Source organism: Pseudopipra pipra, chromosome 12 (assembly GCF_036250125.1).
Source record: "Pseudopipra pipra isolate bDixPip1 chromosome 12, bDixPip1.hap1, whole genome shotgun sequence".
NCBI lineage: Eukaryota > Metazoa > Chordata > Aves > Passeriformes > Pipridae > Pseudopipra > Pseudopipra pipra.
Window position 1 is genome coordinate 18,530,383 of NC_087560.1, and position 27,501 is coordinate 18,557,883.

Here is a 27,501-nt window from a genome sequence, read left to right on the forward strand (position 1 = left end):
CACCCCGCAGCCTCCGTCTGAGCGCAGGGATCCCGTTCATCCCCCTTCCTCGGGCACAGTCCCAGCCTGTCCCGGGGGCTCCCAGCCCCACGCCCGCGGCAGGGGGGGGCCGGGGCCGGGCCAGGCGGGGGGGCCGGGCCAGGCGGCGGCGGCGGGGCCGGGGCCGGGGCCGGCGGCGGGGGCATCCCCGCCTCCTCGCTGGCAGCGCCGGAGCCGCCGGAAACCCGGCGGTGCTGCTGCTGCCGCGGCTCCGGCTCCCCGAGAAGTTGTTGCGGAGGCGAGAGCGGCGGGGCCCGGCCCGGCACCCCCGGCATGACCGTCCGCCCGGAGCCCAGCGGGGCAGCGGGGCGGCGGCCGAGCCCCTGAGCGGGCGGCGAGGAGCCATGGAGCAAGTGAGTCCGGCCGGGAGCGGGACGGGAGGGGAGTGTCCCTGGGACGGGGCTGGGGGACCCCCGGGGCAGTTCGGGGATGGGGGACCCCCGGGGTGGGCGGAAGAAGCGCCCGCCGGGGCGGAGGGACCGCACCGGCCACTTCGGGGTGTTTTCGGATGTCCGCCGGCGCTGGGACATCCCGGCCCCGCTCCGCCCGGGGGACAGCGATAGAGACCGTGGGGAGGGAGGTCCCCATACCTAGCAGCCCCCGGAGCGGCTCGGGCAGATCCTCGGCAGCGCATCCCCTCAACCCTCGGGATGTTGGACCGGGCCGGCCGGGGAGGGGCTGCCGGGCTCGGCCGGCGCTGGTTCCACGCGTGCTCGGGCCATCCCGTGTGACTCCCGCTGGGGTGTTGTCCTGCCCTGCTGGAGCCGGGCCTGGGTCAGACAGCCGTCTTGGACATGTCTACGCACCTCCAGCTTTCCCCACTTCTGTTCTTCTCCTCTCTTTGGGACGGGGTTAACTCAGAGAAGGGCAGCAGTGCTTCTCCTGCACACGTAGTTTTTCACATCCATCGGATGACGCCCCAGTGATCCATCCCTGTGTGGATTGATTAAGAAGCCACAAATTGGTTAGCAAGTTAAACAGGTCGTTTTCTCCCCTCGTCTGGCCATGCAATTATTCCTGCTTCCTTTCCTTGAATGAGGTTTTGCTGGTCATGCACAAAGCTCGCTCCGGGTAGTACAGACTGCCCGAGGACTTCAGGCTCCGGCACATGCGATCCCGGTAGTTGTGGGTTGTCTCTTCCCCCCTCACACTCCCTTATTTCAGCTCCAAACATTCTGTGGCAAGAATGAAAGCTCTTTTAAAACAGCAGGGAGACGACAAAGCAGCCCAGGTTGGTAGTGGCTGAGAGCTGTTATTATCCGCTGGCATCCATGAAATTAATCCACAGCAGAGAAACTGCTTCCAGCTGGTGGCCACCGGCCAAAGGGGCTTCACACCCACCCCAGCATCAACCGAGGGTCTCACTGGCTGCTCTTTGTAACCAATACGTGGATCCTCCATGTAGCACTTGCGGAAGGGGGTGCCAGATGCAGTTCCCCAAGTTCCACGTGGATCTGAGCAGTTCATTTCTAGTGAGACAGTTTTGCTCCTGTGAGCCAGGGAGAAGTGGAAGTGCTAAGAGCCAGGTTTGGAAGATAAAATGGAAAGGGAGGAAAAGAGTGGAGGTGTGGGGATGCTGGTTGTCTCCTGTTCATTTGCTCCTTGCTAGAGAGGACTGTGTGGTAAGTGAGGTGCTTGCTTTAATGAAGTTGCTGTAACTGGCTAAGGCACTTCTGTGCACTGTGTGTAACTTTAGAAGTACCACTGCGGTTCAACTCTTGGGTTTTTTTTTGTTGGAAGACATGAAGAGTATGTGGGTTTGTGGGCCTGTAAAATACAGGGCAGGGAGGGGAGAAAGAACTGCCTGATTGTTAAATAAAAAGCCATCCTGTCCCCCTGATTTGGGATCTCTGCTGAGCTGTGAAATGTGAGGCTAAACCAAGCTGGAAGAGTGGAACTTGTGTTTCACTTCTAATGCCACCATGATATAAGATGCAAAAATGGCTTGGTTATGGATTGGTTTTGGGAGCAATGCCTTTGGCATGATCCAGCATTGGGATAACTCAGTTCTTCCTTCATTTACCCTGGCTTGCTTGGCCGATGTCAGAGGGCTTCTTCTCATGGATTTACTGCAGTGTCAGGAATGAATCCAGCACAAGAACATCCCAGGAAGGATATGTTAGTGTTTCTTGCATGATGCTCACATACAGCTGAGTTAACAACAGCAACTGATGTCTTTGTGCCATGCTCCTGTTTTAGTTGTGGAATTGCAAGCAGAGAGGGCAGGATGGACTCAATGTCCTGATCCTGGTGGAGCCAACCTCCCCTCGCTGGTTCAGGGTAGGAGTGGCATAAAAATAATCTGCAAACAATGTCAGGCAACCGTCTCCAGGACTCTTCTTGCTTTCACAGGAACAAATAGCCAGGTTGCATCCACAATTTTTTTACATCCTTAAGATGCAGATGACGGATTACAGCACCTGCCCCCCCTCTCGGGATGTGCTGGGTGTGTGAGGGGAAAGCTGCTGACCCAGAGCCCGGCAGCTCAGCAGCCCCCTGGAGTGCACGATCATACCCCTCACTTCTGCCTGACAGTGGGGACTGGAGGAGGCAGCTCAGGCTCAGGTGACTCCTGCACAGTGACAGGGGCAGAGCCCTTTGCTTCTCAGCAGATGCCCTGTCATCTCTGTCAACTCTGCATCCCATCTCACCTTCCCTCCCCTGGGCTGCTCAGGTGGGGCTTGAAGTCGTGGATCCTCTATGTGGATGCTCCCAGGTCCTGGCACAGTGGGAAGTCCTGTCTGGTGTCGAGGGAGCCCCACGCACAGCTCCATTTAGACAGGTGGCTCCAACCAGGGCTCTGGAGTGGCCTGGGGAGAGGGTGAGCTCCAAGGCCACCCTTCCATGTCATGGAGGGGAGGTGCTGTCCCTGGAAGGCTGGAGAGCTGGTGAGCCAGACCCCAAACCAGCTCAGCCTCATGCAGAGGTGTCAGCATGAGCCCCAGCTCTACTGGGATGGGTTGCTTTTCAGAGGTAGATGGTATGTGCAGTGTCTTCACAGGAGTACTTTTATTTTAAGACCAGAGCAGTTTTCACTCTGCAGAGCAGAGCATGGATAGACATATTTACCATGTGATTTCAGCCTTTCTGCCAGGTGGGGAAAAAGAACAGCAAAAATTTATCTGCCAAGCAAGAAAAGCCTTAAAGAGTAAAAGCATTTTGTTGATTGTTGGTCTGGACTCACTGAAATAAACTCTTCATACAGCTACATCCATTCAAAACTGCTACAAGGGAGGTTAAAGTCCATGCCCAATTATCTAAAAATGACATCAAAAGGGTGCTCGATCAGGAAACCAGCAGGTCTATATTTGTGCAGGAATTGATGTTTGCTGAAGTCGCAGATCTCAACTGAATACAACTTCCTGGCGACCTAAAAAGTCAAGTTTAAAAAAAACCCCACGCCACACAGTCCCCCCTCGCTTCCCGGAAAACTTTTTGGTGCTCAGTCATCCTGTATTGTGGCCATTTCAGACACGGCTCAGTACAATTGAAATAACTTCTGCAAAATGCAACAAGGATGTTACAGGTCTTGGCCTGGTTTTCTTTTAGGTGAAACAGGGTTTGTTTGAGTTTCTTGTTCCCAGTCTGCACCTGAGCCTACCTGCAAAGCCCAGCCTCTTCCTGACCTTAGCAGGGATCAGAATAAATGTGGGTGCCTGGTGTATTTAAGCTGGTTTTCCTATTTTTATGGGTGCAAGCTCCCGCTTTGGAATAACAGCTTACCCCAATGGTAGCTGCTGTCCAAGGGTGTGTTCACTGGGAGTCTGGTGCATGGAAACAGATTCATCAGCAAGGCTCTCCTCCGAATTTTTGGAGCTCATCTGTCTCTACTCTCTCTGTCCTGGCCATGGGAGTGTCCAGCTCCAACTCCTTTCCATTCGTGTGGGATTTCCTCGTGTTATGAAACAAGATGTCTGAGCTCCAGCCAGTTCAGCTTGAGCAGTGAGGGCCATTTTGGCATGTCTGGGACTCTCCTTTGTCACTCATCCTCTTTTTGTGTGCCGGCTTTCTGCAGCAGGATTGCTGCTATTAGAGGTGAAGACATGGAGGAAACTGAGTCTAGGGGACAGTGGGGTTCCTGGGAGGAGGCTGGAGGATTTGGGCTTGGCCTCTCCTGACAAGTCACATGGTTAGCAAGGTGTTTGTGTACGGGGATTTGGCTCAGCGAGGGATTCCCCTCACCTTGCTGAGGGAAAGAGGCTTATTGAGAGGTCCATGGGATGTTGGAAGAAGCAGGGGGCTCCAAGGGAGGGGATATGGGGGGGGATCCTGCCTCTGCAAAGGCTCTTCCAGCACACTGGAGAGGAGGAAAGCTCTCATCTTTAACTAGTCTGCTGGTGAAGGCATCAGCTAATAAGCCCAACTGCACCTGCTCCCTGTCTTAGGTTTCCTGTCTCTGTTTGATGAGAATGTTGATACTGGATTTTTCTGATGGTTTCTTCAATGCAGTGAAGTTCTGCATCTCCTGGTTTTTACCAGACCTGGAAAGCCAGCAGCATCCCAGTGCAGGACAGTGGAGCTCTCCGTGCTTGCTGCAGGCAGGCGAGAGCAGGCTGTGACAAACAGCAAGGAGCTAAAGGGAGGACAAAAAAACCACCCCCACTCTTGGTGCTGCCTTCTCTGCCAGCCCTTCCCACGCAGGAGCCTGCCAGGAACATTTTAGTGCAGATGGGATGAAGTCCTGGCCCTCATGCTGTGGATTTGCCCATGGGAGTTGTTTTGGGCATGATGACCAAATGTAGACCCAGAGGAGAAACTTGCAGAAGTGGCCTTGAGCTAAAATATGAGTGTTGCTACTGATGCCAGCAGGATCCATGCTGCTGGGATTCATCAGAGAGGTGGAGAAGCAAAGAGGAGAGGAGGGTGCTCATTTTCAAGGTGCACTTGGTGCACAAGTGAGCAGGGAGTACCTGCACAGAGGAGGAGGTCCAAGGTGGACTTGCTGCCATCCCAACAGTGTCCCCAGGGGTGGACGGGATCTGTGCCCACTCTCCAGTCCTGTGGGAGCTGGCTGAGTTTTCCTCTGGAAGATGCCAGTCTTTTCCCTTGTGATGTGGTAGGGAGGGACCACATTTGGTGGGTGCTGAGATCTTCTCTGGGAAGGCTTTCTCATCATGAAAAGTGCTTTGAATATAATTCCCTCTCCCTTCTCTCCTTGCAGGATACAAAGGAGGAGGTGTCAGAGAAACCCAAGTCTGCTCCAACTGCAGAGAAATATGGCTGGATTAAGAAAAGCAGTGGGGGTCTCCTGGGATTGTGGAAGGATCGTTACATCCAGCTACGGAAAACACAGCTCGTGGTCTACGAGGACGAGGTATGGTCACAGCTAACAGCCTTCAGTGAGGGGCAGGATCAGGCCCTTGGGGACACATGTATGTCCCTGTGTTTTTCACTCTTCCCTGCAGCCCATCCCTTTCAAAAGGGCTTCTTCAGTTTACTCCAGGAAGGGTAAATGCTGTAAAAAAGAGACAGCAGCTGTGTTTTTGAGTATATTATATATCATAAATATTTTAGCCAGTAAATATTTTGACAGTGCCATTGCCAAAAAAAAAAAAAAAAAGAGGGGGGCAGGACATCCTGTGAGAAGGTGAACGGAGTAAAGCTTCGGGCGGAAGCAGGATATGTGCAATGTGGTTTTGGCTTTTGAAGGATAAAAGTGGATTGTAGCAGGCTGACTTCCCACCTGCTGCTTGAGGGGATGGCAGGCAACCCTGCAGCTGTTTGGCACCCCTCAAGCAGCTCAGATTGTTGCTAACCAGACTCTTCAGGGTTTCTTTTAGCCACTGATGGATGCAGGGAGATATTGTGTTTGCTGTCTTCCTTAAGCAGGGACACAGTCTGGATTTGGCTCATCTTTTCCCTTTACTTGAGCCAGTTCTGAGCAAAGGACCCCTGGGAGCCTTGTCCTGGACTTCCCCAGATAAACTGCATGCCTTGAGTTCATGGCTGTGATTAGAGCTGTTTCCAGACAAATGAGAAATAAGAGCCAAGTGAAATCTGTGCTGCGTTTTCAGGCAAGAAGAATGAAAAGTGCAGGGCTGGTCCTGCTGGGCTGCAGAGGTGGCTCTTTCCTGAGTGAGGCCCTCGGTTCCTGGGCTGGATGCAGCTTCTGCAAGAGCAGAGTTTGCCCCAAAAATCAGAAATTTCAGTGCAGAGCACAAGCTTCAACCGAGGGGGGTTTGAGGTGAGAGGTGAATAAGTCTGAGCCCTGCTGGTATGTGGTGGCTCAAAGTTTGTGTGTGCAGCAGGATGGGGCAGCACGGTCTGCACAAGGACCACGTGCCTCTGCGGTGTCTGACCCAAGGGGGTCTGGGTCATGTGTGGGCACCAGGATGATATAAAAGCAAAATCATGTAGTGCATCTTGTGCAGCGTGTCGAGGGAAGAAGAATGGGGAAATGTCTCAGCAGCTGCATTGCTGTGATGATTTCAGGAACAACGGGACCAGCAGTGAGTTCGGTTCTCTTTTTTTAAAAACATACTATTGCCCAATAAACAAGATTTTGTTATAAACAGATTAGGTGAAAGGGTATTACCTCCTCCCTTATGCTGAACCCTCCTGCTCTTCCCAAATCCCAAAGCTTTCCGGAGGCGTTTGTTCTTAGCTATGAAATGTCATGGAGAGTGCAAGGATAATGACAGGAGAAGTCGATGTCAGGTGATGAACAGCTCAGAAGGCAGGAAAAGCGGGAGGGGTTCTCATACAGAGAGGGATGCAGCCTGGTCCTGCAAACTGTTGACTCTCTGCAGACCATTTTCCAGTGCTCTGGACACCTGTTGACTCCTGCTGAAGCTTCAGGAACTTGCAGATTCAAAATCTATGAATATGACGTAGGTTTTTTGGAAAGGGCATGCCTTTAAAAACAAGATACATGGGGGCTCTCATTACCACAAGGGAAAAGGAGGCTTTTAAAGTAAGATTAATTTTCACAGACAATCAGAAGAAGGAAAAATCCCAATCATTTAAAAGGTTATTTTATTATCTAAACAAGGAAAATGGCATTTGTAACAACCAGGCATAATGTTTTCTGGTAGCCTGCGGATTGTGGTAACATCCTGTAATAAATTGCATCTGTAAGCTACAGTAGCTGCAAGGTCCCATTATTGTAAATAAGGGATCATGTTAATATCTATAGGCTATTAAACTGGCTTACAGTGAAGTCAGATGTCTTGGGAGAGGAAATTGCTGCAAAATTATCTGGTAGCACAATAGGATAGCATGTGATTGTGCAGACTTACTACAGGGGAACCAAAGGAAATGGCAATTTTCTGCACTCAGGAGGGGTCTTGTTGCCACAGAATCGAGGCAGTTCATGTTTATTACTGTATTTATCTTCCTTTATCGTGAGTCAGGGCAGTGTGGTTGTCTCCATCTTACAATTGGGGAACTAAGTTTTTGAGATGAGAAGGGCCAGCGTGTAAGCAGAGTCTGCAGTGCAGTGTGCTGTGGTGGTTTGTATTTTTGGAGCTCAAGGTGCCATTTCCCCCCCTGGATCTTCTCCAAATACCTGTTTTGTGTGACCCTGGAGAAGGACACAGCATCCCAGACCGTCCTCAGGCTGAAACATTTTAAAATGTGGTTGTTCAGTTCTTCCTGAATTGGAGCCCTGGAAGAAGAGAGGAGATAAAACTTCAGGCAACAGAAATGCAGGCGTATTTCCATATGTATCCTAAATTAGACCTAGATGGGTTAAATGGGAGGGAGGTCAGCTTCCATGTGGGCGGGCAGGTTTAGAGGCTGAGTATTTCAGCTGGTCTGAGCCCATCAGATTTCCAGGAACTGCTAGTGCCTTGGACTCACTGTGCTTTTATCAGCCCCTCCCGTGTCCAGCCCTTCACCAAGAGGTGCTGATGTTGCCTTTAACAGTTGTTGCCTGTGCAGGCCACCCTGTTGGTGCAGTTGCATGAGACTGGCTGCACTTGTAGCTGAGGTTTAGGTGCAAAACAAGAGCAGAGGGGGCGGGCAACACAAGATACAGGAAGGAATGTTGTACTGTGTCACCGGAAAGTACAGTCTGAGCAGCACACAAATACTGTATTTATCATCATCAATAGCAATCTCCTGGAATGAGCTCCTGACCTGCCATGGGAGCGTGTTCCCCATGTTGTATCTGTTAGTCAGGCTTTGGGTTTGGTTTAAAGCAGAGCCACCTCCCAAAGGCAAATGGCCAATGGTTATTGTGTTCCCTGGAGCAGATGGGGTGAAAGTCATCCCACCCGGCTTCAGGTTTCTTTCAGCGGATGGGAAATGAAGGGAAATGGATTTCTTGTTGTCTCTGTGCCTCCATCTACAGCACCCTACATCTGTACCCTCACCTAAATGAAGACTCATTTAAGGAAAATATTTGTATAATAATTACATATCCAAATCTCAGGAAAGGAGGCACTGATGCAAATACTGGGATCCTGAGAAACTACTGTGCAGGTCCACAGAGAACCTAGCAGGTTATTTTCTAATGGGATTTCGTGTCTTCTTGTCTCTACATATTCTTGCCAGAATAAAAAAACCTACAGAGAGCATCTGAAGACCAGGCAATGCTATGTAGGGAGACTAAACAGATCAATATCATCACTCCATGGATTAGAAAGCATCAGTCTTGGGTTTGTTTTTTTTCCCTAAACAGTGTAGCTAGTGGTTGGAGTTGTTTTCTTGCTGTTTTAGGGGTTTTTTGTAAGTGTATTATTTGACAGGGAAAAATCCTACTAGACAAAGTCTTTTAGAGGTCAAAGGATCCACTTGGCATTCAACAGTCAGGCAGTTATCATCTGTATTTTGCCTCTGGTAAAGTGATAGTAAGGTATACCCAAAAGTGATTTATTAAAACACTTTGAGAGCCTCAGGTAAAGAAATAAATTATTATTTCAGATCTAGACATTTTACACTGAATGGAGGGTCCCAGCCCGTGAATGTGTGTCAGTGAGGAGATCTTTGTTGAGTGTTATACCTTCATATAAATAAAAATTTCAAGGAGTCTTTTTCCGCCCTTTTTATCAACTTTTCATTAAGGAGCTTTGCCAAGTGTGATTCTTTGGTTAAGCACATGCATTAATGTGTCCAGGTGTTCAGTAATTTTCTTCTTAAGGGCCAAGCCAACAGACACAGACATGTTTAAGTCACAGGATCTGCTCCATGAATAGCTAATGGAATAGTCTTTCTGCATTAAATCAGGAATGTAGGGGTTCCTGTACCAGGACTGAGCTTGTCCAGAGCCTGTGTCTGACACCTGTAGGCTGGGGCAGGACTCTGGAAGTGACCTCTGTGTGATGCTGAGTGTCCTGCACATCCCAGGAGGTTGAACGGACCTGGAGACCTGTGACAGGGTTGGGTATTTCATTCTTCATTCTTCATCTTGGTGGTGCAGGACAGACATAAAGGATCTCTTTGTGACCCAGGTAGGCTCACGGAGAGGGGATGGCTGCTTGCCAAGGGTAAAACAGAGACAAAAGCCCTATTCTGGTGCTCCCTGAACTCAGATGCTTTGTCTTTGCCTCAGACTTGGAGTTTTTATATTTCTCTGGCTGCTTTCTTCCCCACCCTCCCTGAAGAGGATAATTCACTTGGGAAGTTCAGGTCCCTGAGAGGAAGGAGCCATAGCTTGCACACTCAAACCCGTGTCCCTGGGAGACAGGGTCCTCCATGTCCCTGTCCTCTCTGCCCTTGTTCCCTGGTCAGGCCACAGTCCCCAGGGCTTCCCCAGGGAGCAGAGGGGCAGCTGGAAGGCAAGAGGCAATTTCATAGTGAAACCACAGCTCTCCACCCTGCCAGGTCCTCCTTGCTCCCCAGCTTGGTGCTCCACAGTCCTTAGGAAGTGGAGGACGGCTTGCACGGGATCAGAGGAAAAGTTCCAAAAGGCAGGAAGGATGGCGTGGACAAGGAGGGTGACAGGGAGCCACTGGGCTCTGCTGGGGACAGTGCTGCTCTTGAGAGCAGGGAGGGTGGGCAGGAGCCGTGGTGCTGGTCTCCGGTCGGAGCGCTGCCAAGCCCTCCACATCCTGAGCCCAGCGAAGGAGCTGGAGCTGCACCGGCCGCGGCAGGGCTGGAACGTGGGCGGTCATCCACCCAAGGCCAGGATGAGATCACCCATCCCCGAGGCATGTATTCCTGACCTCACCCTTCTCTGTCATTTGTGGGCCGCTGAGGGGTTATTATTTCCATCCCTGTCCTTTTGCAGTGACATTGCAATACAGGATTGCAGCAGGAGCCTTCAAAGGGCTCAGTAGCGTCAGCAGGATTTTATCGGCTGGGTTTTAGGTTTGGGCAGGATTAATCTCCTCCTCCTAGTATGCATTTTCCCAGTTCACATTCACCTACTCAGTGTTAAATGACATAAACAGTAATGTCATTAAAATAATAAACCTAAATTAGATCCAGACATCCCTTGGTGGCTCAGACCTTGCTCTGTGTGTCGGCATCGGCTCTGCCGGGCCCCCATCCCCAGGTAGGAGGGTTAAGAAAACTGAAACACAGCCTGGGCTCTGCGCAACTTAAATGTCAAGTGGTAAAAGGAGGAAATTCCCCGCAGCCCACTTCCCTCTGAACTCTCCATTCCCTGCCTCCAGCCACGCAGCAGCTTCCTGGCTATGACATGTTTCCTCATCCCACACCCCCTCTCCGCTACAGGAATTGCTAAATACAAAGTCATACGGGTGCAAGGAACTGCCTTGGGAGCAGAGCCTGAGCTGGGGCTGGTTATGGCCAGCAGTTTTAATTTGGGATGGTACCAGAGAGGTTCATGGGCTGTGCTGACTGTAGCACTTCACCGGCAAGAGCTGCTCAGAGATTCTCACTGCTCATTTGTGCTTAGCTAAAGGGAGCTCTGGTCTCTGCTGGGCTACTGAGACATGAAGAATATTATCTGCCCAGCGTTACGCTGCGATTCCTATTAGGGATGGTGCTCCGCAGCTGAACCGAGCCACGCACCACGTGTGGAATCTTAGTTATGTTACTGGGAAAAATGAGCCAAGATCATGGCCTGCAGTCATCAGTGGAGATACTCCAGAGATAAATATTCCCTGCTGAGACACTGGCCCAGACAGTTCTGCTGGCTCTATGGGACCGTATTTCCAATCCTAAGCGTTTTGACAGCTCGGAGCGTGGCTGTGAGAGGACTCTGTCCATGGCACGTGGCTCCCACTGACCTCTTTGACATGAGGAGCAGCCGCCCCAGCTCAGTGTGGCAGCCGGGCTCCCCTCTTATCCCTGCTCTGCCTTGGGCTTCCTGGGGGGCTGCTTGGACCGTGGTGACGCTTGTGTCATCTTCCCTGTGAAGAAGCAGGATCACATCTCCTCCTTTCATTGTGGGGAGGAAGTAGTGTCACTTCTGGCTGCAGATCCCTGGATGAGGCCAACAGCTATGGCAGAAGCTGGTGTTACTGTCCATAACCTGTTATTTGCTCAGCCACTGTGGACCACTAGGACTGTAGCTTAAAGACCAGGGTGTTTTCTTAGTGAGGTGCCAGCCTGATTTATGGGGTTTGCTGTCTGCATGCAGGTTATTTTTAAGGCAGAAGAGCTTTTAGATAGATGCAAGGGGAAGATGTGCAGAGTTTGATGGTATATGATTGATTTCAGTGCCTCCTATTCATAATGATGTTTCATTCCCTCTCTGCAGGATGAACAGAAGTGCATAGAAACAGTGGAACTGGAGAGTTATGACAAGTGCCAGGAGCTGCGTGCACTACTAAAAAGGAAAAACCGTTTCATTTTAATCCGCTCCCCGGGTAAGAAGGTAGGATTGCCTTTCTCATCACCCTCCAGTCTGCTAACTCCAAAATGAGTTCCCAGGCAGCTGTGCCCAGAGCAGAATGGCTCTGAGATTTAGGTCCTTGGCAGCTGGGAGTGTGTAAGGAGGAACAACACTGTCATGCAGACTTTGTTCTTGTCATGGGGAAAGGGGTCTTGCCATGGCTCAACTTTTTCCTCTTGGTATTTTTCCTGCCTTGTTACTTTCTTTCTTCCAGTACTCCCTGTGCAGTGGAGAATGACCGTTCCCTGTGGTTCCCCCATGTGCTCTGGGTGAGGATGTGTCCCTGTCCCAGCTGTAGGTGCTGCAGCTTTGCCCAATTTCCAGTTAAATCAATGATCCCAATCCATGCAGTGAGATAGTTCCTGAAGCTGGAACTGGTGATCTGAGAAATTCCAGTGCAAAGTTACTTGCAGCCAAACAGTTCCTAGGAAAAAAGATTTATTTTGCAGAATTCATGAAACTCCATCTCTTTAGCTTCCTGCACAGCATCTGGTTAGATCCTGAACCTAAAACCAAGGCTGGTGTTGCAACGAGATTGTACAACAGGAGCACTGGCTGTATGCAAGGACACCCTGCCTTGCTTCCTATCCAGGTTCATCATCACTACATATCCTTGGAAGTTCTCCTTAGTTCCTACTTACATGCTATCCATTTCAGCATTGTTATGGTCTAGGATGCTTCATTGTTGCTTTGGGGCATCACACTTTGACTTATTTCTAATTTCAGTGTGATTTTATTGCCCTAAGAAATCTTACCAAATCTCCCCCTGCAAATCTGAGAGGTTGTAAGGGACAAAACACATTCATTTCCATAAGAACATGAGCAGGCAAAAATACTGACTTGCTGCATTCCCCCATCTCTATTTTGTTTAAATAAATGGAGATTGTTTAGTCCTTGTTGTCATTGTTGCTTATTCTTTCACTTCAGTCACTTAGTGTTTATTCATATAATAAGACCCCAGCTGAGTTCAGGGCATCATTGTGCTCAACTTCATTCAAAACAACAAAACAAGGACTGTCCTGCCCCAAAACACTCCCGCAGACCAGGGTGGGGATGGAGAGAGAAGGTGAACAATGTTTGTTTTGCAAGTAGCCACAGTCTGTATCAGGGAGAGAAGTGATATTAAGCACCATGACCAAAGTGATGGAAGGTTGGAAATCCACACCCTGGGCTGGTGAGCTCTGGTGCAGAACCAGAGCCCAGAGCACATCACAGAAAAATCCTTCCCTGTGAAGATGGGGAGGCCCTGGCACGGGTTGCCCAGAGAAACTTTGGCTGCCCCATCCCTGGAAGTGTCCAAGGCCATGTTGGACAGGGCTGGTGGAAGGTATCCTTGCCTATGGAAGAAGGGCTGGAACTGGATGTCTTTAAGGTCCCTTCCAACCCAAATCATTCCAGGATTCTGTAATTCCAAGTGCACACCTATTCGTAGGAAGGCCAATAAAACCCTGTGTGTTCAGAGATGGGCAGCATGGTAGGAATCAGTATTATCTGCAAGTATGTCACTGAGAGAGAAGTGTGTAATAGCTGCATGTCTCTGTACTGCTCCATGAATCAACACAGGGTGTGAGACTGTTCCTAAACCTTTTATTTCTTGCTATGGGAAAAATATGCCCAAATTGTGCCCGAAAGGGTAACTTCATCCCTTTGGCATGCTGGCAAGTTTACAGCTCCCCTGTTTTTCATGCCACTGATTCAATGGAGACCTAGATAGAGGCTACTTTTTATAAGGCTCTTTTGGTGAAAGGAAGGGCTTTTATAAATGAAAAGTTCCCTGTTTGTAGCTCCCCTCCCACCCTCCTTTTGGCTGGGAATCTGGTGAGGGTGTTGACACACAACATACTTTGGCAGATGTTAGTACAGGCTTCAATTAGGAGGCCAACGTACACAACTGTCCTTCTTCTGTTTTGAAATTGCAGCTGTGGTGATATATATCAGCTAAACATTTTCCATTTGGGAGGCTTGCTGCCATCCACAGTTTAAAATCACCCCGTGAGCCACCACATCTTGCTAGGTTGGTTTTTTTTTTTTCCCCTCCATCTCCTGAGTATAATGCTGAGGAAGGTAGAAATCCAGTGAGTTTTTGGGACTTAGGAACAAGCTAGGAAAGGCCATTTCTGTTTCAGTGTACAATAAGAGTCTCCCTCTTGAATACAGGGAGCCCAGTTTAAATCTTGGATGGGATATTCTTGAAGAGCAGAGATGAATGTCAGTTAAAACTACTCGGCTGCTAAAGTTTCACCTGAATAAATAAACTGTCCTGCTAAACACTGACCTTTGATGGATGTACCCCAGATTCTGCTTGCCCTGTTCACAAGGATGACATTTGTGTCAGGCTGTGACAATATGAGCATGTCACACGCCTGCACTGGTATGGAACTGAAAGAAAGCATTGCCCCCTGAGCTTTGATTCTTCAGGGAGGGAGGCTGGCAGTATGCAAAAGCCCTGTTCTGCTTAGAAATCTCAAATGCCTCATTCCATCCATAGCAATTAAATGAAAACTGTTGGATGCAGAGAGCTGGCCTTCGAAGAAAGGGCACCAGCCTTGGCCTGGGGACTTTAAAACGTACTCACCATGCAAAAAGCAGTGTAAATGATGCTTGGTGTAAAGTGCCTGGAGACTGGCACAAGAGATTGGCACAAGTCTGGTACTCAGTGGGTCTGAAAGCCTTCAGATGCAGGGAAGTCTTAACATCGGGAAGAAGGTAGTGATAGTAAGGGAAAGAGTCCACCAGCAAGCCCTGCAGCTCCTCCCTAGCATGGCCAGACACCTGCAGTCAGGGGTGCAAACTTCCATTGCTTACTTTTCCCTTTGTTAGGTACCTGGAACTGCCTTCACCAGGGGCCCAGCCTGGAAGCTGCAGTAGAATGCAGTGAGGCATGGAGGAGTCTGCTCCTGGGGTCTGCCAGTCTGGCAGAGATGCTGTGTTATTCCCAGGGATGAGGTAGCTTTTGGTTCAGTTGCAGAAAACCACCAGAATACTCTGACAATCATCTCACAGAATCATGGAATGGTTTGGGTTGGAAGGGACCTTAAAGATCACCTAGTTCCGACTCCCCTGCCATGGGCAGGGAGTCCCTTGGCTTCCACTTTTCCCTCCATGATCTAACCAGATGAATTCATGTAGAAGAAGGCAGGAAATGACCTCACATTTGGGAGAGAGACTCTGCTGCACTCTTGGTGGTTTAAGTCATTACTGACCCAGCTCTGGTCAGCTTCCGCTGGAGGTGACCACCCTGTAGCAAAAGTAAGCAGTCAGCATCCCCACAGCAGTTCACAAGCAGTTCACAGTCCAGCTTAGCCCAGCCCCAACACCAGGCTTTGCACTGGAACAGGTGAGGAGCAAGCACAGGTTTCTGTCGCCCACCTCTGCTGCAGATCAGCAGAATTGCTCAGCAAAGAGCAAGTGCTGGTAAAGGTCTTAAACTGCAGCTACACAGTTCTCCAGAGCTTGTCTGTTAAATCATTCAGTGCAAGTACAACAGCCTGACCCTGGGAACACTTCTCTTTCCTGGAAAGCAGGCTCAGCACAGCCATCAGACTGTCAGTGCTTGAGGAGACTGATGTCTTGAGGAAGACAAGGAGCAGTCAGGGAGCCTGTGCCCGCTGCCGTCACGGACAGTGATCCGTGTGGGAGCTCTTGTTTCATGACATCTCGGCAGTGATTCAGCAGGAGCTGACTGGCCGTGCTGTGCTCTGAGCAACTGACAGTAAATTGCGTAGCCTGTATTCAGGGCTTACAATGGTCACTAGGTTTGGCCATGACAGCTTTTCCTGGCACACCAGCCTGTTGTTTATGGCATGACTCAGTCTCAGCTGGCTTAGCAAGAAGGAGTGTAAATGTGTTACCCTGCCTGCTGCCCTCTTATATTGGTGTCACTGACTCTCTGCTTTAAATTCCTGCTGGAGAACAGACCCAGCTTAACATTTTGTGGGAAATATCCATCTTCAGGTGCATCTGCTGATATTTGTAAATACTCAAATGAGAAAAGATAAATCATTTATTCCTTGTTTGTAAGGAACCTGGGAGTCTCAGAGTAGTGCAGAGAGCCCGAGTTACAGGCACGACTGAGACCAGCTCCCCCGGCTCCTTCCTGCCTTGTCTCACTATCCATGGGATTTGCATTTGATGGCAAAGGGTTGCATGCCAGAGGGACATCTCAGCTTCTCATTAACGATGAGCCACCCCCTCCCGAGGTTCTCTCTGCCCTGCCACAGAGTTGCTGACACCAGCGCTTAGTCACAGTCTGGGAGGCTTTATTTGGAATGAGGCACAGAAAGTGGCATTGGAAGAGGAAGCTTGAAGAGAGGCAGGAATCCTTCCCTTGAACAACATGTACGGAGATTTTGTAAACCCTGGTGCAGGCTGCCAGGTCTTTGCCAGGCAGTGCAGCAGCTCAGCTGCTCACAAGTAGAGCTTTCTCATAAGCTTTTATAATCACAAAGCTTTGGGGCAAAATCGTTTCCAAACAAAAAAAGTTTTTAAGCACACACAAAACCAGGCCAGCTCGGACTAAAACAAAATCTGGCCGTCACTCCATTTTGGAGCCTTGCCTTCCCTTAAGTTCCCTGGTTAGAGTGGCCCTTCTGCACCCCAGACAAAGGGCTCTTTTTCCAGAGGGCTGTGGGTCAAGCCCTATCCTCTCCTCTGAACTCTCAGGAAGGGATGTGGTCCTGTTACCTTCTATGCAAACTCGTCAAATAAATAATCTTTGCTCAAATTGCTCCTTAACTCCCTGCTTGTTGTGTTGGGAGGGTCTGGCACTTTGTGGCTATGCAGATGTAAATCCATGGCATTAGCACGAGGAATAAATACATAAGGAAGAACAGTTGGTTTCTAACAGCAGGAGTGGCTGTAAGGAGATCAGGCTTTAGTTCTGCAGAATTTCTGATGGTCCCTTCAGAAGTTGCTGAGACCCAGAACAGTTGGTGCTTTGTTGTGCCATGAACAAGGAGCTGCTAAGAGCCTTCGACTGTCAGTCACCATTAGCTTTGTCCCTCTCATTTAATATAGTCCCTGTTTTATATAGACACTGCCATGATTTCAGAATGTGGGGCCTCATTGACAAAAAGACTGAGACTACAACTGCTGTAGAAGGCAGTGGGAAGGTTAAGAATACCTATAGGATGTTAAATACCTGAAAAAAACCTATTCCAAACAAGACCCCACCAGTATGTTTTGAATGAGCCTCTCTGTATCTCACTTCTACACTTGTAAGAGGTGGATTATTTCAGTTGCTCTGAAAAGGAACTTGTGAAGCCCCCAGATATTTTAGTGATAAGCAGGAAAGGAAAAATACTGATGGGGGAATCAGGAATCCTGTTCTCAGGGCAGGGCCGGAGCAGAGTGCAATCAGTAAGATATATTGACCCATGAGAATAAAACACACAATGGGATAACTCAGGAAGAAGTGCCATCCTGTCATTAGGGATGGTGCTGGGAGGAACACACACAGCAGGCTGACAATCCCTACAGCCCCAGAAACACTGGGAGTGTCTCATTTTTAAGGGCTTGATTTTGCAACGTTGCTGATGTTCTTTAGCACGGGAGTATTCCTGTGTGCCTGGGCAGTGTGGATTAGGGCACCACATGGAGCTGTTTGGATTCCAGCTGGTCTGCCACGGAGCCACCTGTAATGTGAAGATGATATTTCCCTCACCTGAAGTGTACTCTGGGGCAAAGCTACACAATTCTGGTGAGGTGCTCAGAGAAAACAGCAGTGAAGTAAACAACATCTGTTGTCCCTGCTGTGGTCAAGAAGAGATTGTAAACACTGAGCAAAGCCATGGGGCTGCCCTAGAAGAAGGGAAGAGCTGGCTGGCTGGAGGACAGGCCGTGCAATCATCCATCCTCCCTCCTTGTTTGTGACCCATGCATCTTGCCAGCTCCCTTTTGTATGGCCAGCTCTTCCCTTCTCCCTAGGACAGCTCTTCAGCCCCCCAGAGCGCTCATTTCTGTAGCGTTCACTGCTGGATTTCATTTGCAAACAGAAAAAGATACAGTGAATTTTTTCACTTACATCGCCCTTGTGCCTCATCGTGTCCCTGCTCAGCTGAGCCAGGATTAGTGCAGCCAAGGTCAGTGCCCTGGATTCCCATATCAGCTCTGTTCTGCAGAGCCTCAGGAACAGGGAAGCAGACAGAGCCCACTGCATGCAGCCTTTCTTTCTGTTCCTTGCAGCCTGGGGGAAGTGGGAGATAAAGTATTTTATTCCATCTGAACCAGCCCAAGATGACTTGGACTTTCAGTCTGAGACTGTGCACAGTGTAAACATTTGCTGTACCACTCACTGCTGCTCTAAGAGCTATCCCAAGTGTTTTGCAGAAGGAAGAAATTTACTTTCTTACTACTTTAGTTACTAGTTACCAAAATAAAACTGCAGCAACAGGCTGTTCAGCATAACAAAATCCTGTTCATGGGAGCTATGCCAAAGCACAAAGGAATCTGCAGTTTAAACACAGGCTGGAACTGGAAGTTATATAGAAACTGAAGTGATTCAGAGCTACCTCTGGTCCTGACAAGGAACGCTCAGGGAAAAATTGTCTCTCTGCTCTTGCAGGTTCATGATATCAAATTTCAAGCTCCAACTTTGGAAGAAAAGGAATCATGGATAAAAGCTCTTAATGAGGGGATCAACAGAGGCAAAAACAAAATATTTGATGAGGTAAGAGAAATAGTTTTCAAATTCCTGTGTTTCTGTGTCAGTTCTCATCCACAGCTCCTTTAGCTAAAAGGAGAACTTGTCTGAACCCTCGTTCTCCCTGTCCTCCCTGCATTCTAGCCATGGTCCAAGGGAAGAGAAAGACAGTGTGCAAAGCCAGGCAAGTTCCTTCCCTTCAGGCTGGGAGCTTTTAGCCTCTTCAGTTCCCAGCTCAAGAAGGCAGAACATGTGAAAGAGCCATTTGTACCCTCCTACACTTTGCTGCCTTTCCCTCTGTTCTGACAGGGTTAGATGCAGGGAGGCAGGAGCAGCTGGATGAGTAGATGGTGTGCCAGAGGGATGGACTGTGCTGCTAAGAGCTGACATCAAGAGACCCATGGACACAAGAACTCACTAAAGTTGGTGGGAGGTGGTTTGGTGGCTTCAGTGGGCTTGGGATCAGAGAATTCATGGGAGTTCCCCTCTCCCAATGGAAGCAGCTGGTGCAGAGAAGCAGCTGCAATGCTGAGTTGTGTAGAGCTGGGATGCAGCCTGGAGAGACACATCTTCCCCATGCTGCCATGATCCTCAGCACCAAGCAGCCTGGAAATGGAGGTATTTGGTTAGGACATAGCCCAGTCTTCAAGACTGGAAAAATCTGAAGTGACTCAGTCCACCAGCTATTCTGCCTGCAGTCTAGAGACAAGTCTGGTGGAAAGTTACTCCATGGCCCCAGCCAAACCTGCCTGTCTCTCAGCTGGCCCCAGCACACCTGCACTCCTTAATTCTCCTCCCATCCTGCTGCACAGAGGGAAGGATGAAGACTGCACATCCTAGAGCCTGTTCAACCTTGCCCTGCTCCCTGTTAGCTTGTGAATCAGCCCTGAGCTAAACCAAAGGGGCAGCATCTCTTCTGCAGTTGTTTCAGTAACTGAAAGGAAGTGCACAAAACCAAAACCACGGGAATGACACAAGAATAAAACAAGCAGGGTAAGGAGGGGCAAAACAATCAGCAACATCTGTTTAGCAAAGGAAACCAAAGCAATGAGTAAAACTTTTGAGAAAAGGGTTAAGTGCTGTACATACAATGCTAGAGGTGTGAACTCTGAGAGCTTGGGCTTTGCTTTTGTTCAGCAGAGGGCAAAAGCAGGTGGGTACAGGGGGCAGTGAACTCTGCACACCCCTCAGCAGCACAGCAAGGTGGGATCTCAGGTCACCTTCCTGCCCGGTGACTTGGGGTTATCCTCCTTACAGAGGGATACAGCCTTTAATTCTCATTCATTCCAGTAAGGATCAAACCTCAGATTTAAAGTGTTTCTACACAGGCCAGGCACAGGCTAATGAGTCAAGCCCTCAGCTGGCTTGGATTAGCTGTTCTGTGCTAAAAGAGCTGTAAAACCACTCTGCCATATCAGCCAGAGGTTGGGACCCATTTTTCCCTTTAAATTCCTGTTTCACCCTTGCCAGCTTTCCCATTGTACAAACTTGCGGTACCAGGAACGTGCAGTTGTTTCACCATCCGCAGCCACTGGAGTCCCTCTGCATGGAGTGGATTCCAGCCCTCGGCCATTGCAGTGTGGGTGGGTGGGTGGGTGGTCACAGAGAGCTACCTGTCAGGGCACTGGGACCTCCCTCCCTACATGTGTGAGGCAGTGGATTTCTCATCTGATTCCAGGAAATAAATTTGTTAATTCAGCTGGAGTTGCAATTAATCCAGGTCACTGCTCACACCTTCTCCTCAGCATCCTGCAGTCATTAGAGCTGTGGAAGGGAAGGGCTGTAACAAAGCACTGCTGATACAGTTCACCGTCAGGTCATGGTTATTAATGAGCTTTCACCTCTAAGATGGCAACAGCAGTTTTGGTGCTGTGCTCTGCCACATGCAGGACCCAGTCCAAGCAGCGAAGACAACAAAGCTCCTTGTGTCCTGCCTTCCCTGCCCCTTAGGTGGAGGGGAGCTCAGCCATTGCAAACCTGTGAGACCTTAAATATCTGTCATGTACATGCAGGGCTTTGCAGGCAGGCTGTAACTGAGCTCTGAGGCAGAGACTGGTGGTGATTCACCCACATCCCTTCATGTGTGACAGTAAGTATAGACATATCTTGAGAAATTAATGACCCTCTTGCTTTTTTCTTTCCCTGGTAAAGGTGAAAGTAGACGAGAGCCTTTCCTTGGACCATGTAACTCGGGACAGGGTGAAGGTGTCCCACGGGCGCAGACCACCCACAAGAAGTCACCTAAAGGAGGTAAGTGCAGCCTCCTGCAGGGAGCCATCCCACCAGCTGGGATCACCAAGAGCTGCTCCTTCCACTTAGGTAGAAAACCCCAGGGAAAACCCCAGGTGCAGCCCAGAGAAAGCTGATGAGGGAAACAACTTCCTCTGGGAAAGACTGTGCCAGCACCTCTCTAACGAAGCTCCAGGTTCCCATAGATCTGTATCTTCTGTGACAAGTTACCATATATTTAGCTTTCCATAACTCATAAGCTGCTTCACCATCTGTTGAGAACCATTATAGTTTCATTTTCATCAGAAGAGACCGAAGCTCCTGTATTTGTTTTCTAAGACATGACAGTTTTGTAGCCACAGTGGTCTAAAGGTAGAAGAACTGCACAGTCTGTGGGGAGAAGTTGTATTTTTATTAAGCTAACTGGAGAAAGCAGACGAGCTTTCAAGCTTACAAGCCCTTCCTGAGGTCTGAAACACAATACATTATTCTCCCAGGCAGTTTTATGGACTAGCCTGTCTACTCTTAACTGATTTTCTGGATCTGTCACTTAAAAAAAAAAAAAGCAAAACCACAAAATAAACCTGCAGTTCATTTCCATGGGAAAGGTTCTTACTAATGTTTGATTCCTGTGATTTATGAAAAAGTTTCCACAGACAGATTGATAATTGAGCAGAGCATTAATCTCAACCAAGGAAGGTTTTTAAATCAAACCTTCTCTCTTCAAACTTCCAAAACTCTGACTTATGTGCCTGCACAGCACTCAGATGACCCTTGTGCAGAAAATGAGATGCCTTGAGACTTTTTACTTTGCATAGAAATGGAGGGAGAGTGTCTCTTCCAGAGAAATGCTTGGGAATGAATCATATTCTCATCCACTCCTCCATAAAACTGCAGAAGAAAACATGACAAAAGTCACAGCAACAGTGAAGTGTGGATTCTCTGTTGCCTAATATGGGTTGGGTAAGGTGGGAAGCCCTTCCCTAGGCACTAAAGACATCTCTCTGCTCAGATCACTATTTTCACAAGATATCTCCAAGGTTAATACCTGTAAGACCTCTCACCTTCAGCCAAAATCAGGGGAAACTGGCTTACAAATTCAGAAGCAGGAATGAGGGGAAAGGGAGGGAATAGAGCCTGCAGAAAGATGTGTATCAAAACTGCTGGCTGCAGATCCATGAAGGAAATGGGATGAAAGATGATTTTCAGTGTTGAAGCAGGCCAGGTGAGGACAGGTCAGGGCCAGGATGCAGCTTGTCTCTGTCTCTCTGATGGGCTGGAAATGCAAAGAGAGACTTTAACTAAATTCCCTGCACTGCAGGAGCCTGGCCCTGGCTGCAGCTATGCCTTTGTGTGGTTTTGGGTTCCCTCACACAGGAACCGTCACCGCATTTCTCCCTCTGGGCCACTGAGCTTACACACTGCAATGTCTTTGTTAAGTCCATCCTTTTTAGGAAAACCTCCCTACTAGAGCTATTTGCACACAGCCTGTGGTCTGAAGGAGGTTTAACCAGTTGAGGCTTGGCCCTGGTAAGATGGGGATGACATCAGGTTGGAGGAAGCAAGCAGAAGGCAACAGGATTACAGTAGTATCCCTGGCCATGCAATCTAAAGATCAACTTGGTTTATCTGTTCAAGTGAAAATATGACAGTCTCAAAAGCAGAAAGCAGGTGAGCCTTTGGGTAGGCACGTTGTAAATGAAGGGGGCAGAGGGATACAGCCACCACAGGACAAGGGATAAAAATATGGCAAATCTTAACACTAGCACCCTCAGGAAAACTAAGAAATACGGTTATGGTGGAACAGGCTTTGAGACGTTGTTCTCAAAGGAAGTAGTAAAATAAGTTCTGTGCTTTTCATAGAATCAAGGGCTGGTTTGTGTGGGAAGGGACCTTAAAATTCATCTCATTCCCCTGCCATGGCAGGGAACCTTCCACTAGACCAGATTACTCAGAGCCCCATCCAGCCTGGCCTTGAACACTTCTGGGGATGGGGAGGCCACAGCCTCTCTGGGCAACCTGTGCCAGGGCCTCACTACCCTTATAGTAAAGAATTTCTTCCTAATATCTAATCCTAATAAGCTTAAAGCCATTCCCCCTTGTCCTATCACTACATGCCCTTGTGAAAAGTCCCTCTCCAGCTCTCTTGGAAGCTCCCCTTAGGCACTGGAGGGGGCTCTAAGGTCTCCCCGAAGCCTTCTCTTCTCAACTCTCTCAGCTTGAAGCAGCAATGCCTCACTTGCCATGCTGGTTGTGAGGGTTTTGCACTTTAACTTGAAGTTAAAGGGTGGAGCACAGGACTGATGATGGGAGAGATATTGAAAGCTTTCTCTCTTGTACTTCAGGCTGCCAAGTGTACATCCGATGGAATCCTCCGACTGGATCTGGATATAGTAGACAACGGACCGCCGACCTTTGATTCCACTGTCAGCGAAGGTGACAATGAGCCACCTCAGAAAGAAACTCCAAAGCCACCTATGCCACCTATAAAACCCACTGGCACAAGAGAAAATCAAGATGCAGACAACAGTGTTCCTGACCAGGAACATAAAAAAGCTCTGTCTCCTCCAATGCCTCCAGATAAGAAGCTTAAAGAAGGCGTCACATCAAAGGACAATGTAAATGTCAAGGATGAGGACTCTGTAAGCCCAGAGAAGAGTGCAGAAGGATCCCAAGCACCAAGTGAGGAAAACAAGGAGAACCTCATTGAGGTCAGCAACAGGGTTATAGCAAAACCTCCAGTTCCACTTCCTAAGAATGTATCAGACAAGCTAAAAGTAGCTTGGGACCAACCAACCATTGAGCCTAAAAAGGCAGAAGACTTGGAATCATCAGGAGATGACAGCAAAGACAACCTGGCTGAGGTTGCTGCTGCAGATGTTGCAAAGCCTCCTGTTCCTCCTAAGGTTCTGTCAGAGAAAATGCTTGCCACAGTGAACTCCAGCCATGGTGACCTGGAAGCTGGGGAAGAGCTGGAGTCTGGCAGCTCCAAGCCCCCGGTGAACGGGATCTCTGCCAGCGAGGGAGCAGAGTTCACATCCCCAGCAACTGAAACAGAAGAAGGAAATGGGAGAACTGCTGCTGAGAAGGAACAGCAAACTTCAGCAGAAGAGACAGAGACTTCCTTAGCTTCAGAAACAGACCACGAAAGTGTAAAAGCAACTATTGAGAAGAAAGATTCTACAGAATGCACTTCAGGTCTCAAGCTTCGCAGTTCTTCTCTGGGAGACTTGCTGTCTGATTCCAAAAATAAACAGAGAGCACTTGCAGGCCAAGGTTTCCTGAAGGATTCCCATCAATGCTTAGCTAAAATGGAGGAGAAAGTTGCTAATGAAAGGGAAAAGGCAGAAAAACTTCTGCAGAAGGTTTTACGTGAAGGGTTGGAGCAGGCTCAGGAGGGGAACGGACCCCCAGTGATGGCAGAGACGTTGCTCAATGAGGCAGTAGAACAACTTCGTCAAGCTACACAAGTTTTGCAAGAAATTAAAGGTCTTGGAGAACTGAAAAAAGAAGCAACACAGAAACAGAAAGAAAAGCAAAAGGATCTAGTGACTCTTTATAGGAGAAGTGCTCCTTGACATACTCTGCAGAGACTTCTTTCTCAAAATCAAAGCTAAACATTTGCCATTTATGATTTGTACCATTGCTAGGCCAGTGTTTAAAGGTGGTCTTTCGCTGTGCACACACCATGTTTGTGGGGCAGAATTGAGCTTTCAGTTATAGCATCTTTCTTTCTTCGTGTTGTACATACCAGTCTGGTTCTAATCCTCTTAGCACAGCAGAAGGTTACAGGACAGTGAACAGTTTCAAAAATGTGAATGCTCTTCCAGGCCTCTGTCCAAAGTCCTTTCAATGGATCAGGCCTTAAAAATTACTGGTAATCCGACCAAGCCAGATTTTTTGAAAGGAGCAGAAAGGCTATTCTAGCAAAAGCCCCTGTCTCTCTGTATTTACAGACAAGCAGATACCAGATTACACTGGCACCTATCTGGTTTGCCCAGTTAAATCATGTAAGGATAAATGTAGACAGTGTTTGTTCACTTGCTGGCAAGGTTTCCCAGACCACCTGGCCCAGTGACATTTAGGAATGTAAAGATAAACGGTTTAATCTTCTCCAAAGACACTCTCAAAACCACATCCACAGTTGAAAAGTGACCTCACACAGAGGCAAACCAAACTGGCCAATTCCTGGCTCCAAGTAGTGTCCCTGATCTGGAGCAGCTGTATGAAGGCACTCTGAGTCTGGTCCTGCAGAGTTTTAGGTGTGCTAAGGACTGCCTGTGTGAACACAAGTCTCAAGGCATCATTACCAGGCAGGTATTGATTTTTCCTCTTAAATTAATAGGGAAATTGAGGTTACACTTGGCCTGTGAAGGTGTCTTCTAGCAGCACGACACGTTTATTATTGAGGACCATACCCATCTGGTAACTCTGAATCCCCTCAGCATTGTTGGGAACAATTAGCCAGGCATTTGGAGAACTTGACTCTGGGAGATCCCCAGGAGAGCTGTCACTAGGAAGCTTTGGGGATGTGCGTTCCCTTAGTGTTGTCTTGGGAAGTAACTGACAGGAGCAGGCACATCAGGCAGCGGGTCTGGATGAGATCCCTCTTCCCATGGAACATGTCTCTACCTGCAGTGTCCTGGTCAGCCTGAGAGCCAGGGTTTGGCCCAGACCTCTGTAACTGGCAGACATGGAGGAAAAGGCATTGTGCACGCACAACTTCGGGGCTGGTCCCAGTTGCTGAAGTACATTAAAATGCATCGCTGCAGAAGGATCTGAGGAAGGAATTGCAGAAGGCTTCAGCACAATTCCCACAGCTTCCCTGTCCACCTGCTGAAAGCAACCACAGTTCCTGTGGTCTTTATTGATTACAGCAGTGACAAAATCATGTCTTTGCACTACTGCTGTAGAGCCCTGTACCTGAGCTGGGTCCCCTCCCCTGTTCTCTAGAGTTGCTCTTAGGAGAATGTGACAGCCCAAAGGGCTTCTCCTTTGCTTGAGCCAGACTCTGAAAGCAAAGGCAAGGCTGACCTTCCCAGTCTGGTTCTAAGGAGTGACATGCTACCTAAACTCTTTTCTCTCATTTGCCAGCACTTCCCTCTTAGTTCATCCATTTCTTCTTCTTCTAATTTCCCAGGTCCCACAAGGCTGCAGTGGGCTGCAAACACCCCCACAGCAGCTGTAAAGCTTCATCTGAGCCTCCTCTTAGGCTGGGCAGTGGGCACTTCATGTCTGAGCACAGAAATATTGGCTTTGGGCTTCCAAACATCCTACTTTTCACCACCTGGAGCCAGTAAGACAGGTAGTAACTATAACCCATGTCTCTTTTGATTAAAACGGCCTTGGTTTTAGTGGTCTGTCCCCCTCTCAAGACAGGCAGAGATGTCACATGGGAATTCACTTGTTATTCTATCTAGTGGAAAATTCTACATAGTCAAACACTCAGGGCTCGGGTGCCAAAAAGCTTTGCTTTGAGACAAAAAAGTTTCCTATGTCCTAAGCCCACCCCCAGGCACACAGCCTGGAGCAAGCTCTGGATCTGTGTCATTTGCTGCTGTAGAGTCAATGTGAACTGTGGGTCATATTCACCTTTCCAGACACACTTAGGACAAGGGCTAAGAACACAGACAATAATTCAGTGCCTATCTGCTATCTAAATGTATTTTTCTGCATGTGCACTTTTGTTTACCGAACACTGTGTGGTATGAATGTGAGCTGTCAGAACCTGGTGTGCACTGGAAGTCGAGGGACATCAGCTCCAGAGAGCGGGCAGGCTTTTGCAAGATGCAGTTCTATAACAAGAGATAAATTAGATGGGAAAAAAACCAGTTCACACTAACAGGAATATACACAAACCAGGGCAAACTCTGGGTACAGGTTCATATCCCAAAGCTGAAGCCAGTCGTAAACTCCAGGGTTGGCAAATCAAAGGCTGGAACTGAAATCCAGGAGAATGCCAACAGCTTATGGGGTAGCTCAGTCCCCTAATTTATATACAAATGCTTTTTGCTCTCACAAGTGTTTTCTTGTGGCAGTGTGTACTGTGGATACTCATCTGGCAAAGTGCTGATGAAAATACCCAGACATCCCTATCTGTTACAGCCAAACCTAGAGGATGTGCTTATATTTACTGTATATTTTTATATTATACTGAATATTCTAATGAATAAATGTCTGACATTTTACTGAATACCCATCAGTAGGAATCCTAACAGGTAAATACCCTATATCTGTTAGGAAATGGGCAAGTTAAATCATTTTACAAGCTACAGCTAATTACTGTATATGCTGTACTAACAGAACATACTAGATTTGTATTATGTCTTGTAAATAGGTATAACTTAAGTGGAATCTCTGTAGCACCCAGTAACTCTCCTTCTGAGACTCTTGGTTTTAACTATATTTCCTAATAGGTTTAACAGTTTCATCCTAAAACTTTCAGTCTTCTACAGCAACTCGCATCTTCAGCGAACATCCTGCCAGCCACCATGCACTTTTTTTTTAATCTTCCTTTAAACTTACATTTAAACTTGCATCTAATTCCTGGCTGCACTAAGGCTGGGGGTATATTTGGGGTGTTTTATTTTTTTTTTTTGTGCCTGAAAGCCCTCTGGGCATGGAGTGCTGGGGTGTGAGTGTGTTTCGGGCTGTGCCACCAGGGTACAGGTCTGTGACAGGAAGGAAGTGAGTTTGCAAGCGAGCAAGTGTGGATGAGGATCTGAAAAGCAGCTGCTGCAGCCCGTGGAAAGGCAGCACTTTGTCTCCTGCTTGTAAAGAGCTTTGAGATTTGGCAATAAAACCTCCTTTTAAAAATCTGCTGTTTCAGAGCTATTCGTCCTAAAGA

General features: G+C 48.5%; 2 protein-coding genes across 5 annotated transcripts in view; one reads left to right on the forward strand and one right to left on the reverse strand.

Moving 5' to 3' along the window:
- PCSK6 (proprotein convertase subtilisin/kexin type 6) overlaps positions 1–5,203 on the reverse strand; it is a 56,985-nt gene extending 51,782 nt beyond the window's left edge. For all 4 annotated transcript variants that reach the window (XM_064669194.1, XM_064669196.1, XM_064669195.1 and 1 more), the window contains exon 1: positions 630–5,203. The gene's annotated coding sequence lies outside the window, so the exon portion shown is untranslated. The remainder of the gene's footprint in view (positions 1–629) is intronic.
- PLEKHO2 (pleckstrin homology domain containing O2) lies at positions 1–27,470 on the forward strand. Its single transcript, XM_064669202.1, has 6 exons — positions 1–392; positions 5,201–5,353; positions 11,651–11,767; positions 18,348–18,452; positions 20,577–20,675; positions 23,000–27,470. Exons 1-6 carry the CDS (start codon positions 384–386, stop codon positions 24,230–24,232), a joined length of 1,716 nt encoding a protein of 571 aa, XP_064525272.1. The 5' UTR covers positions 1–383; the 3' UTR covers positions 24,233–27,470.
- The last annotated feature ends 31 nt before the right edge of the window (positions 27,471–27,501 follow it).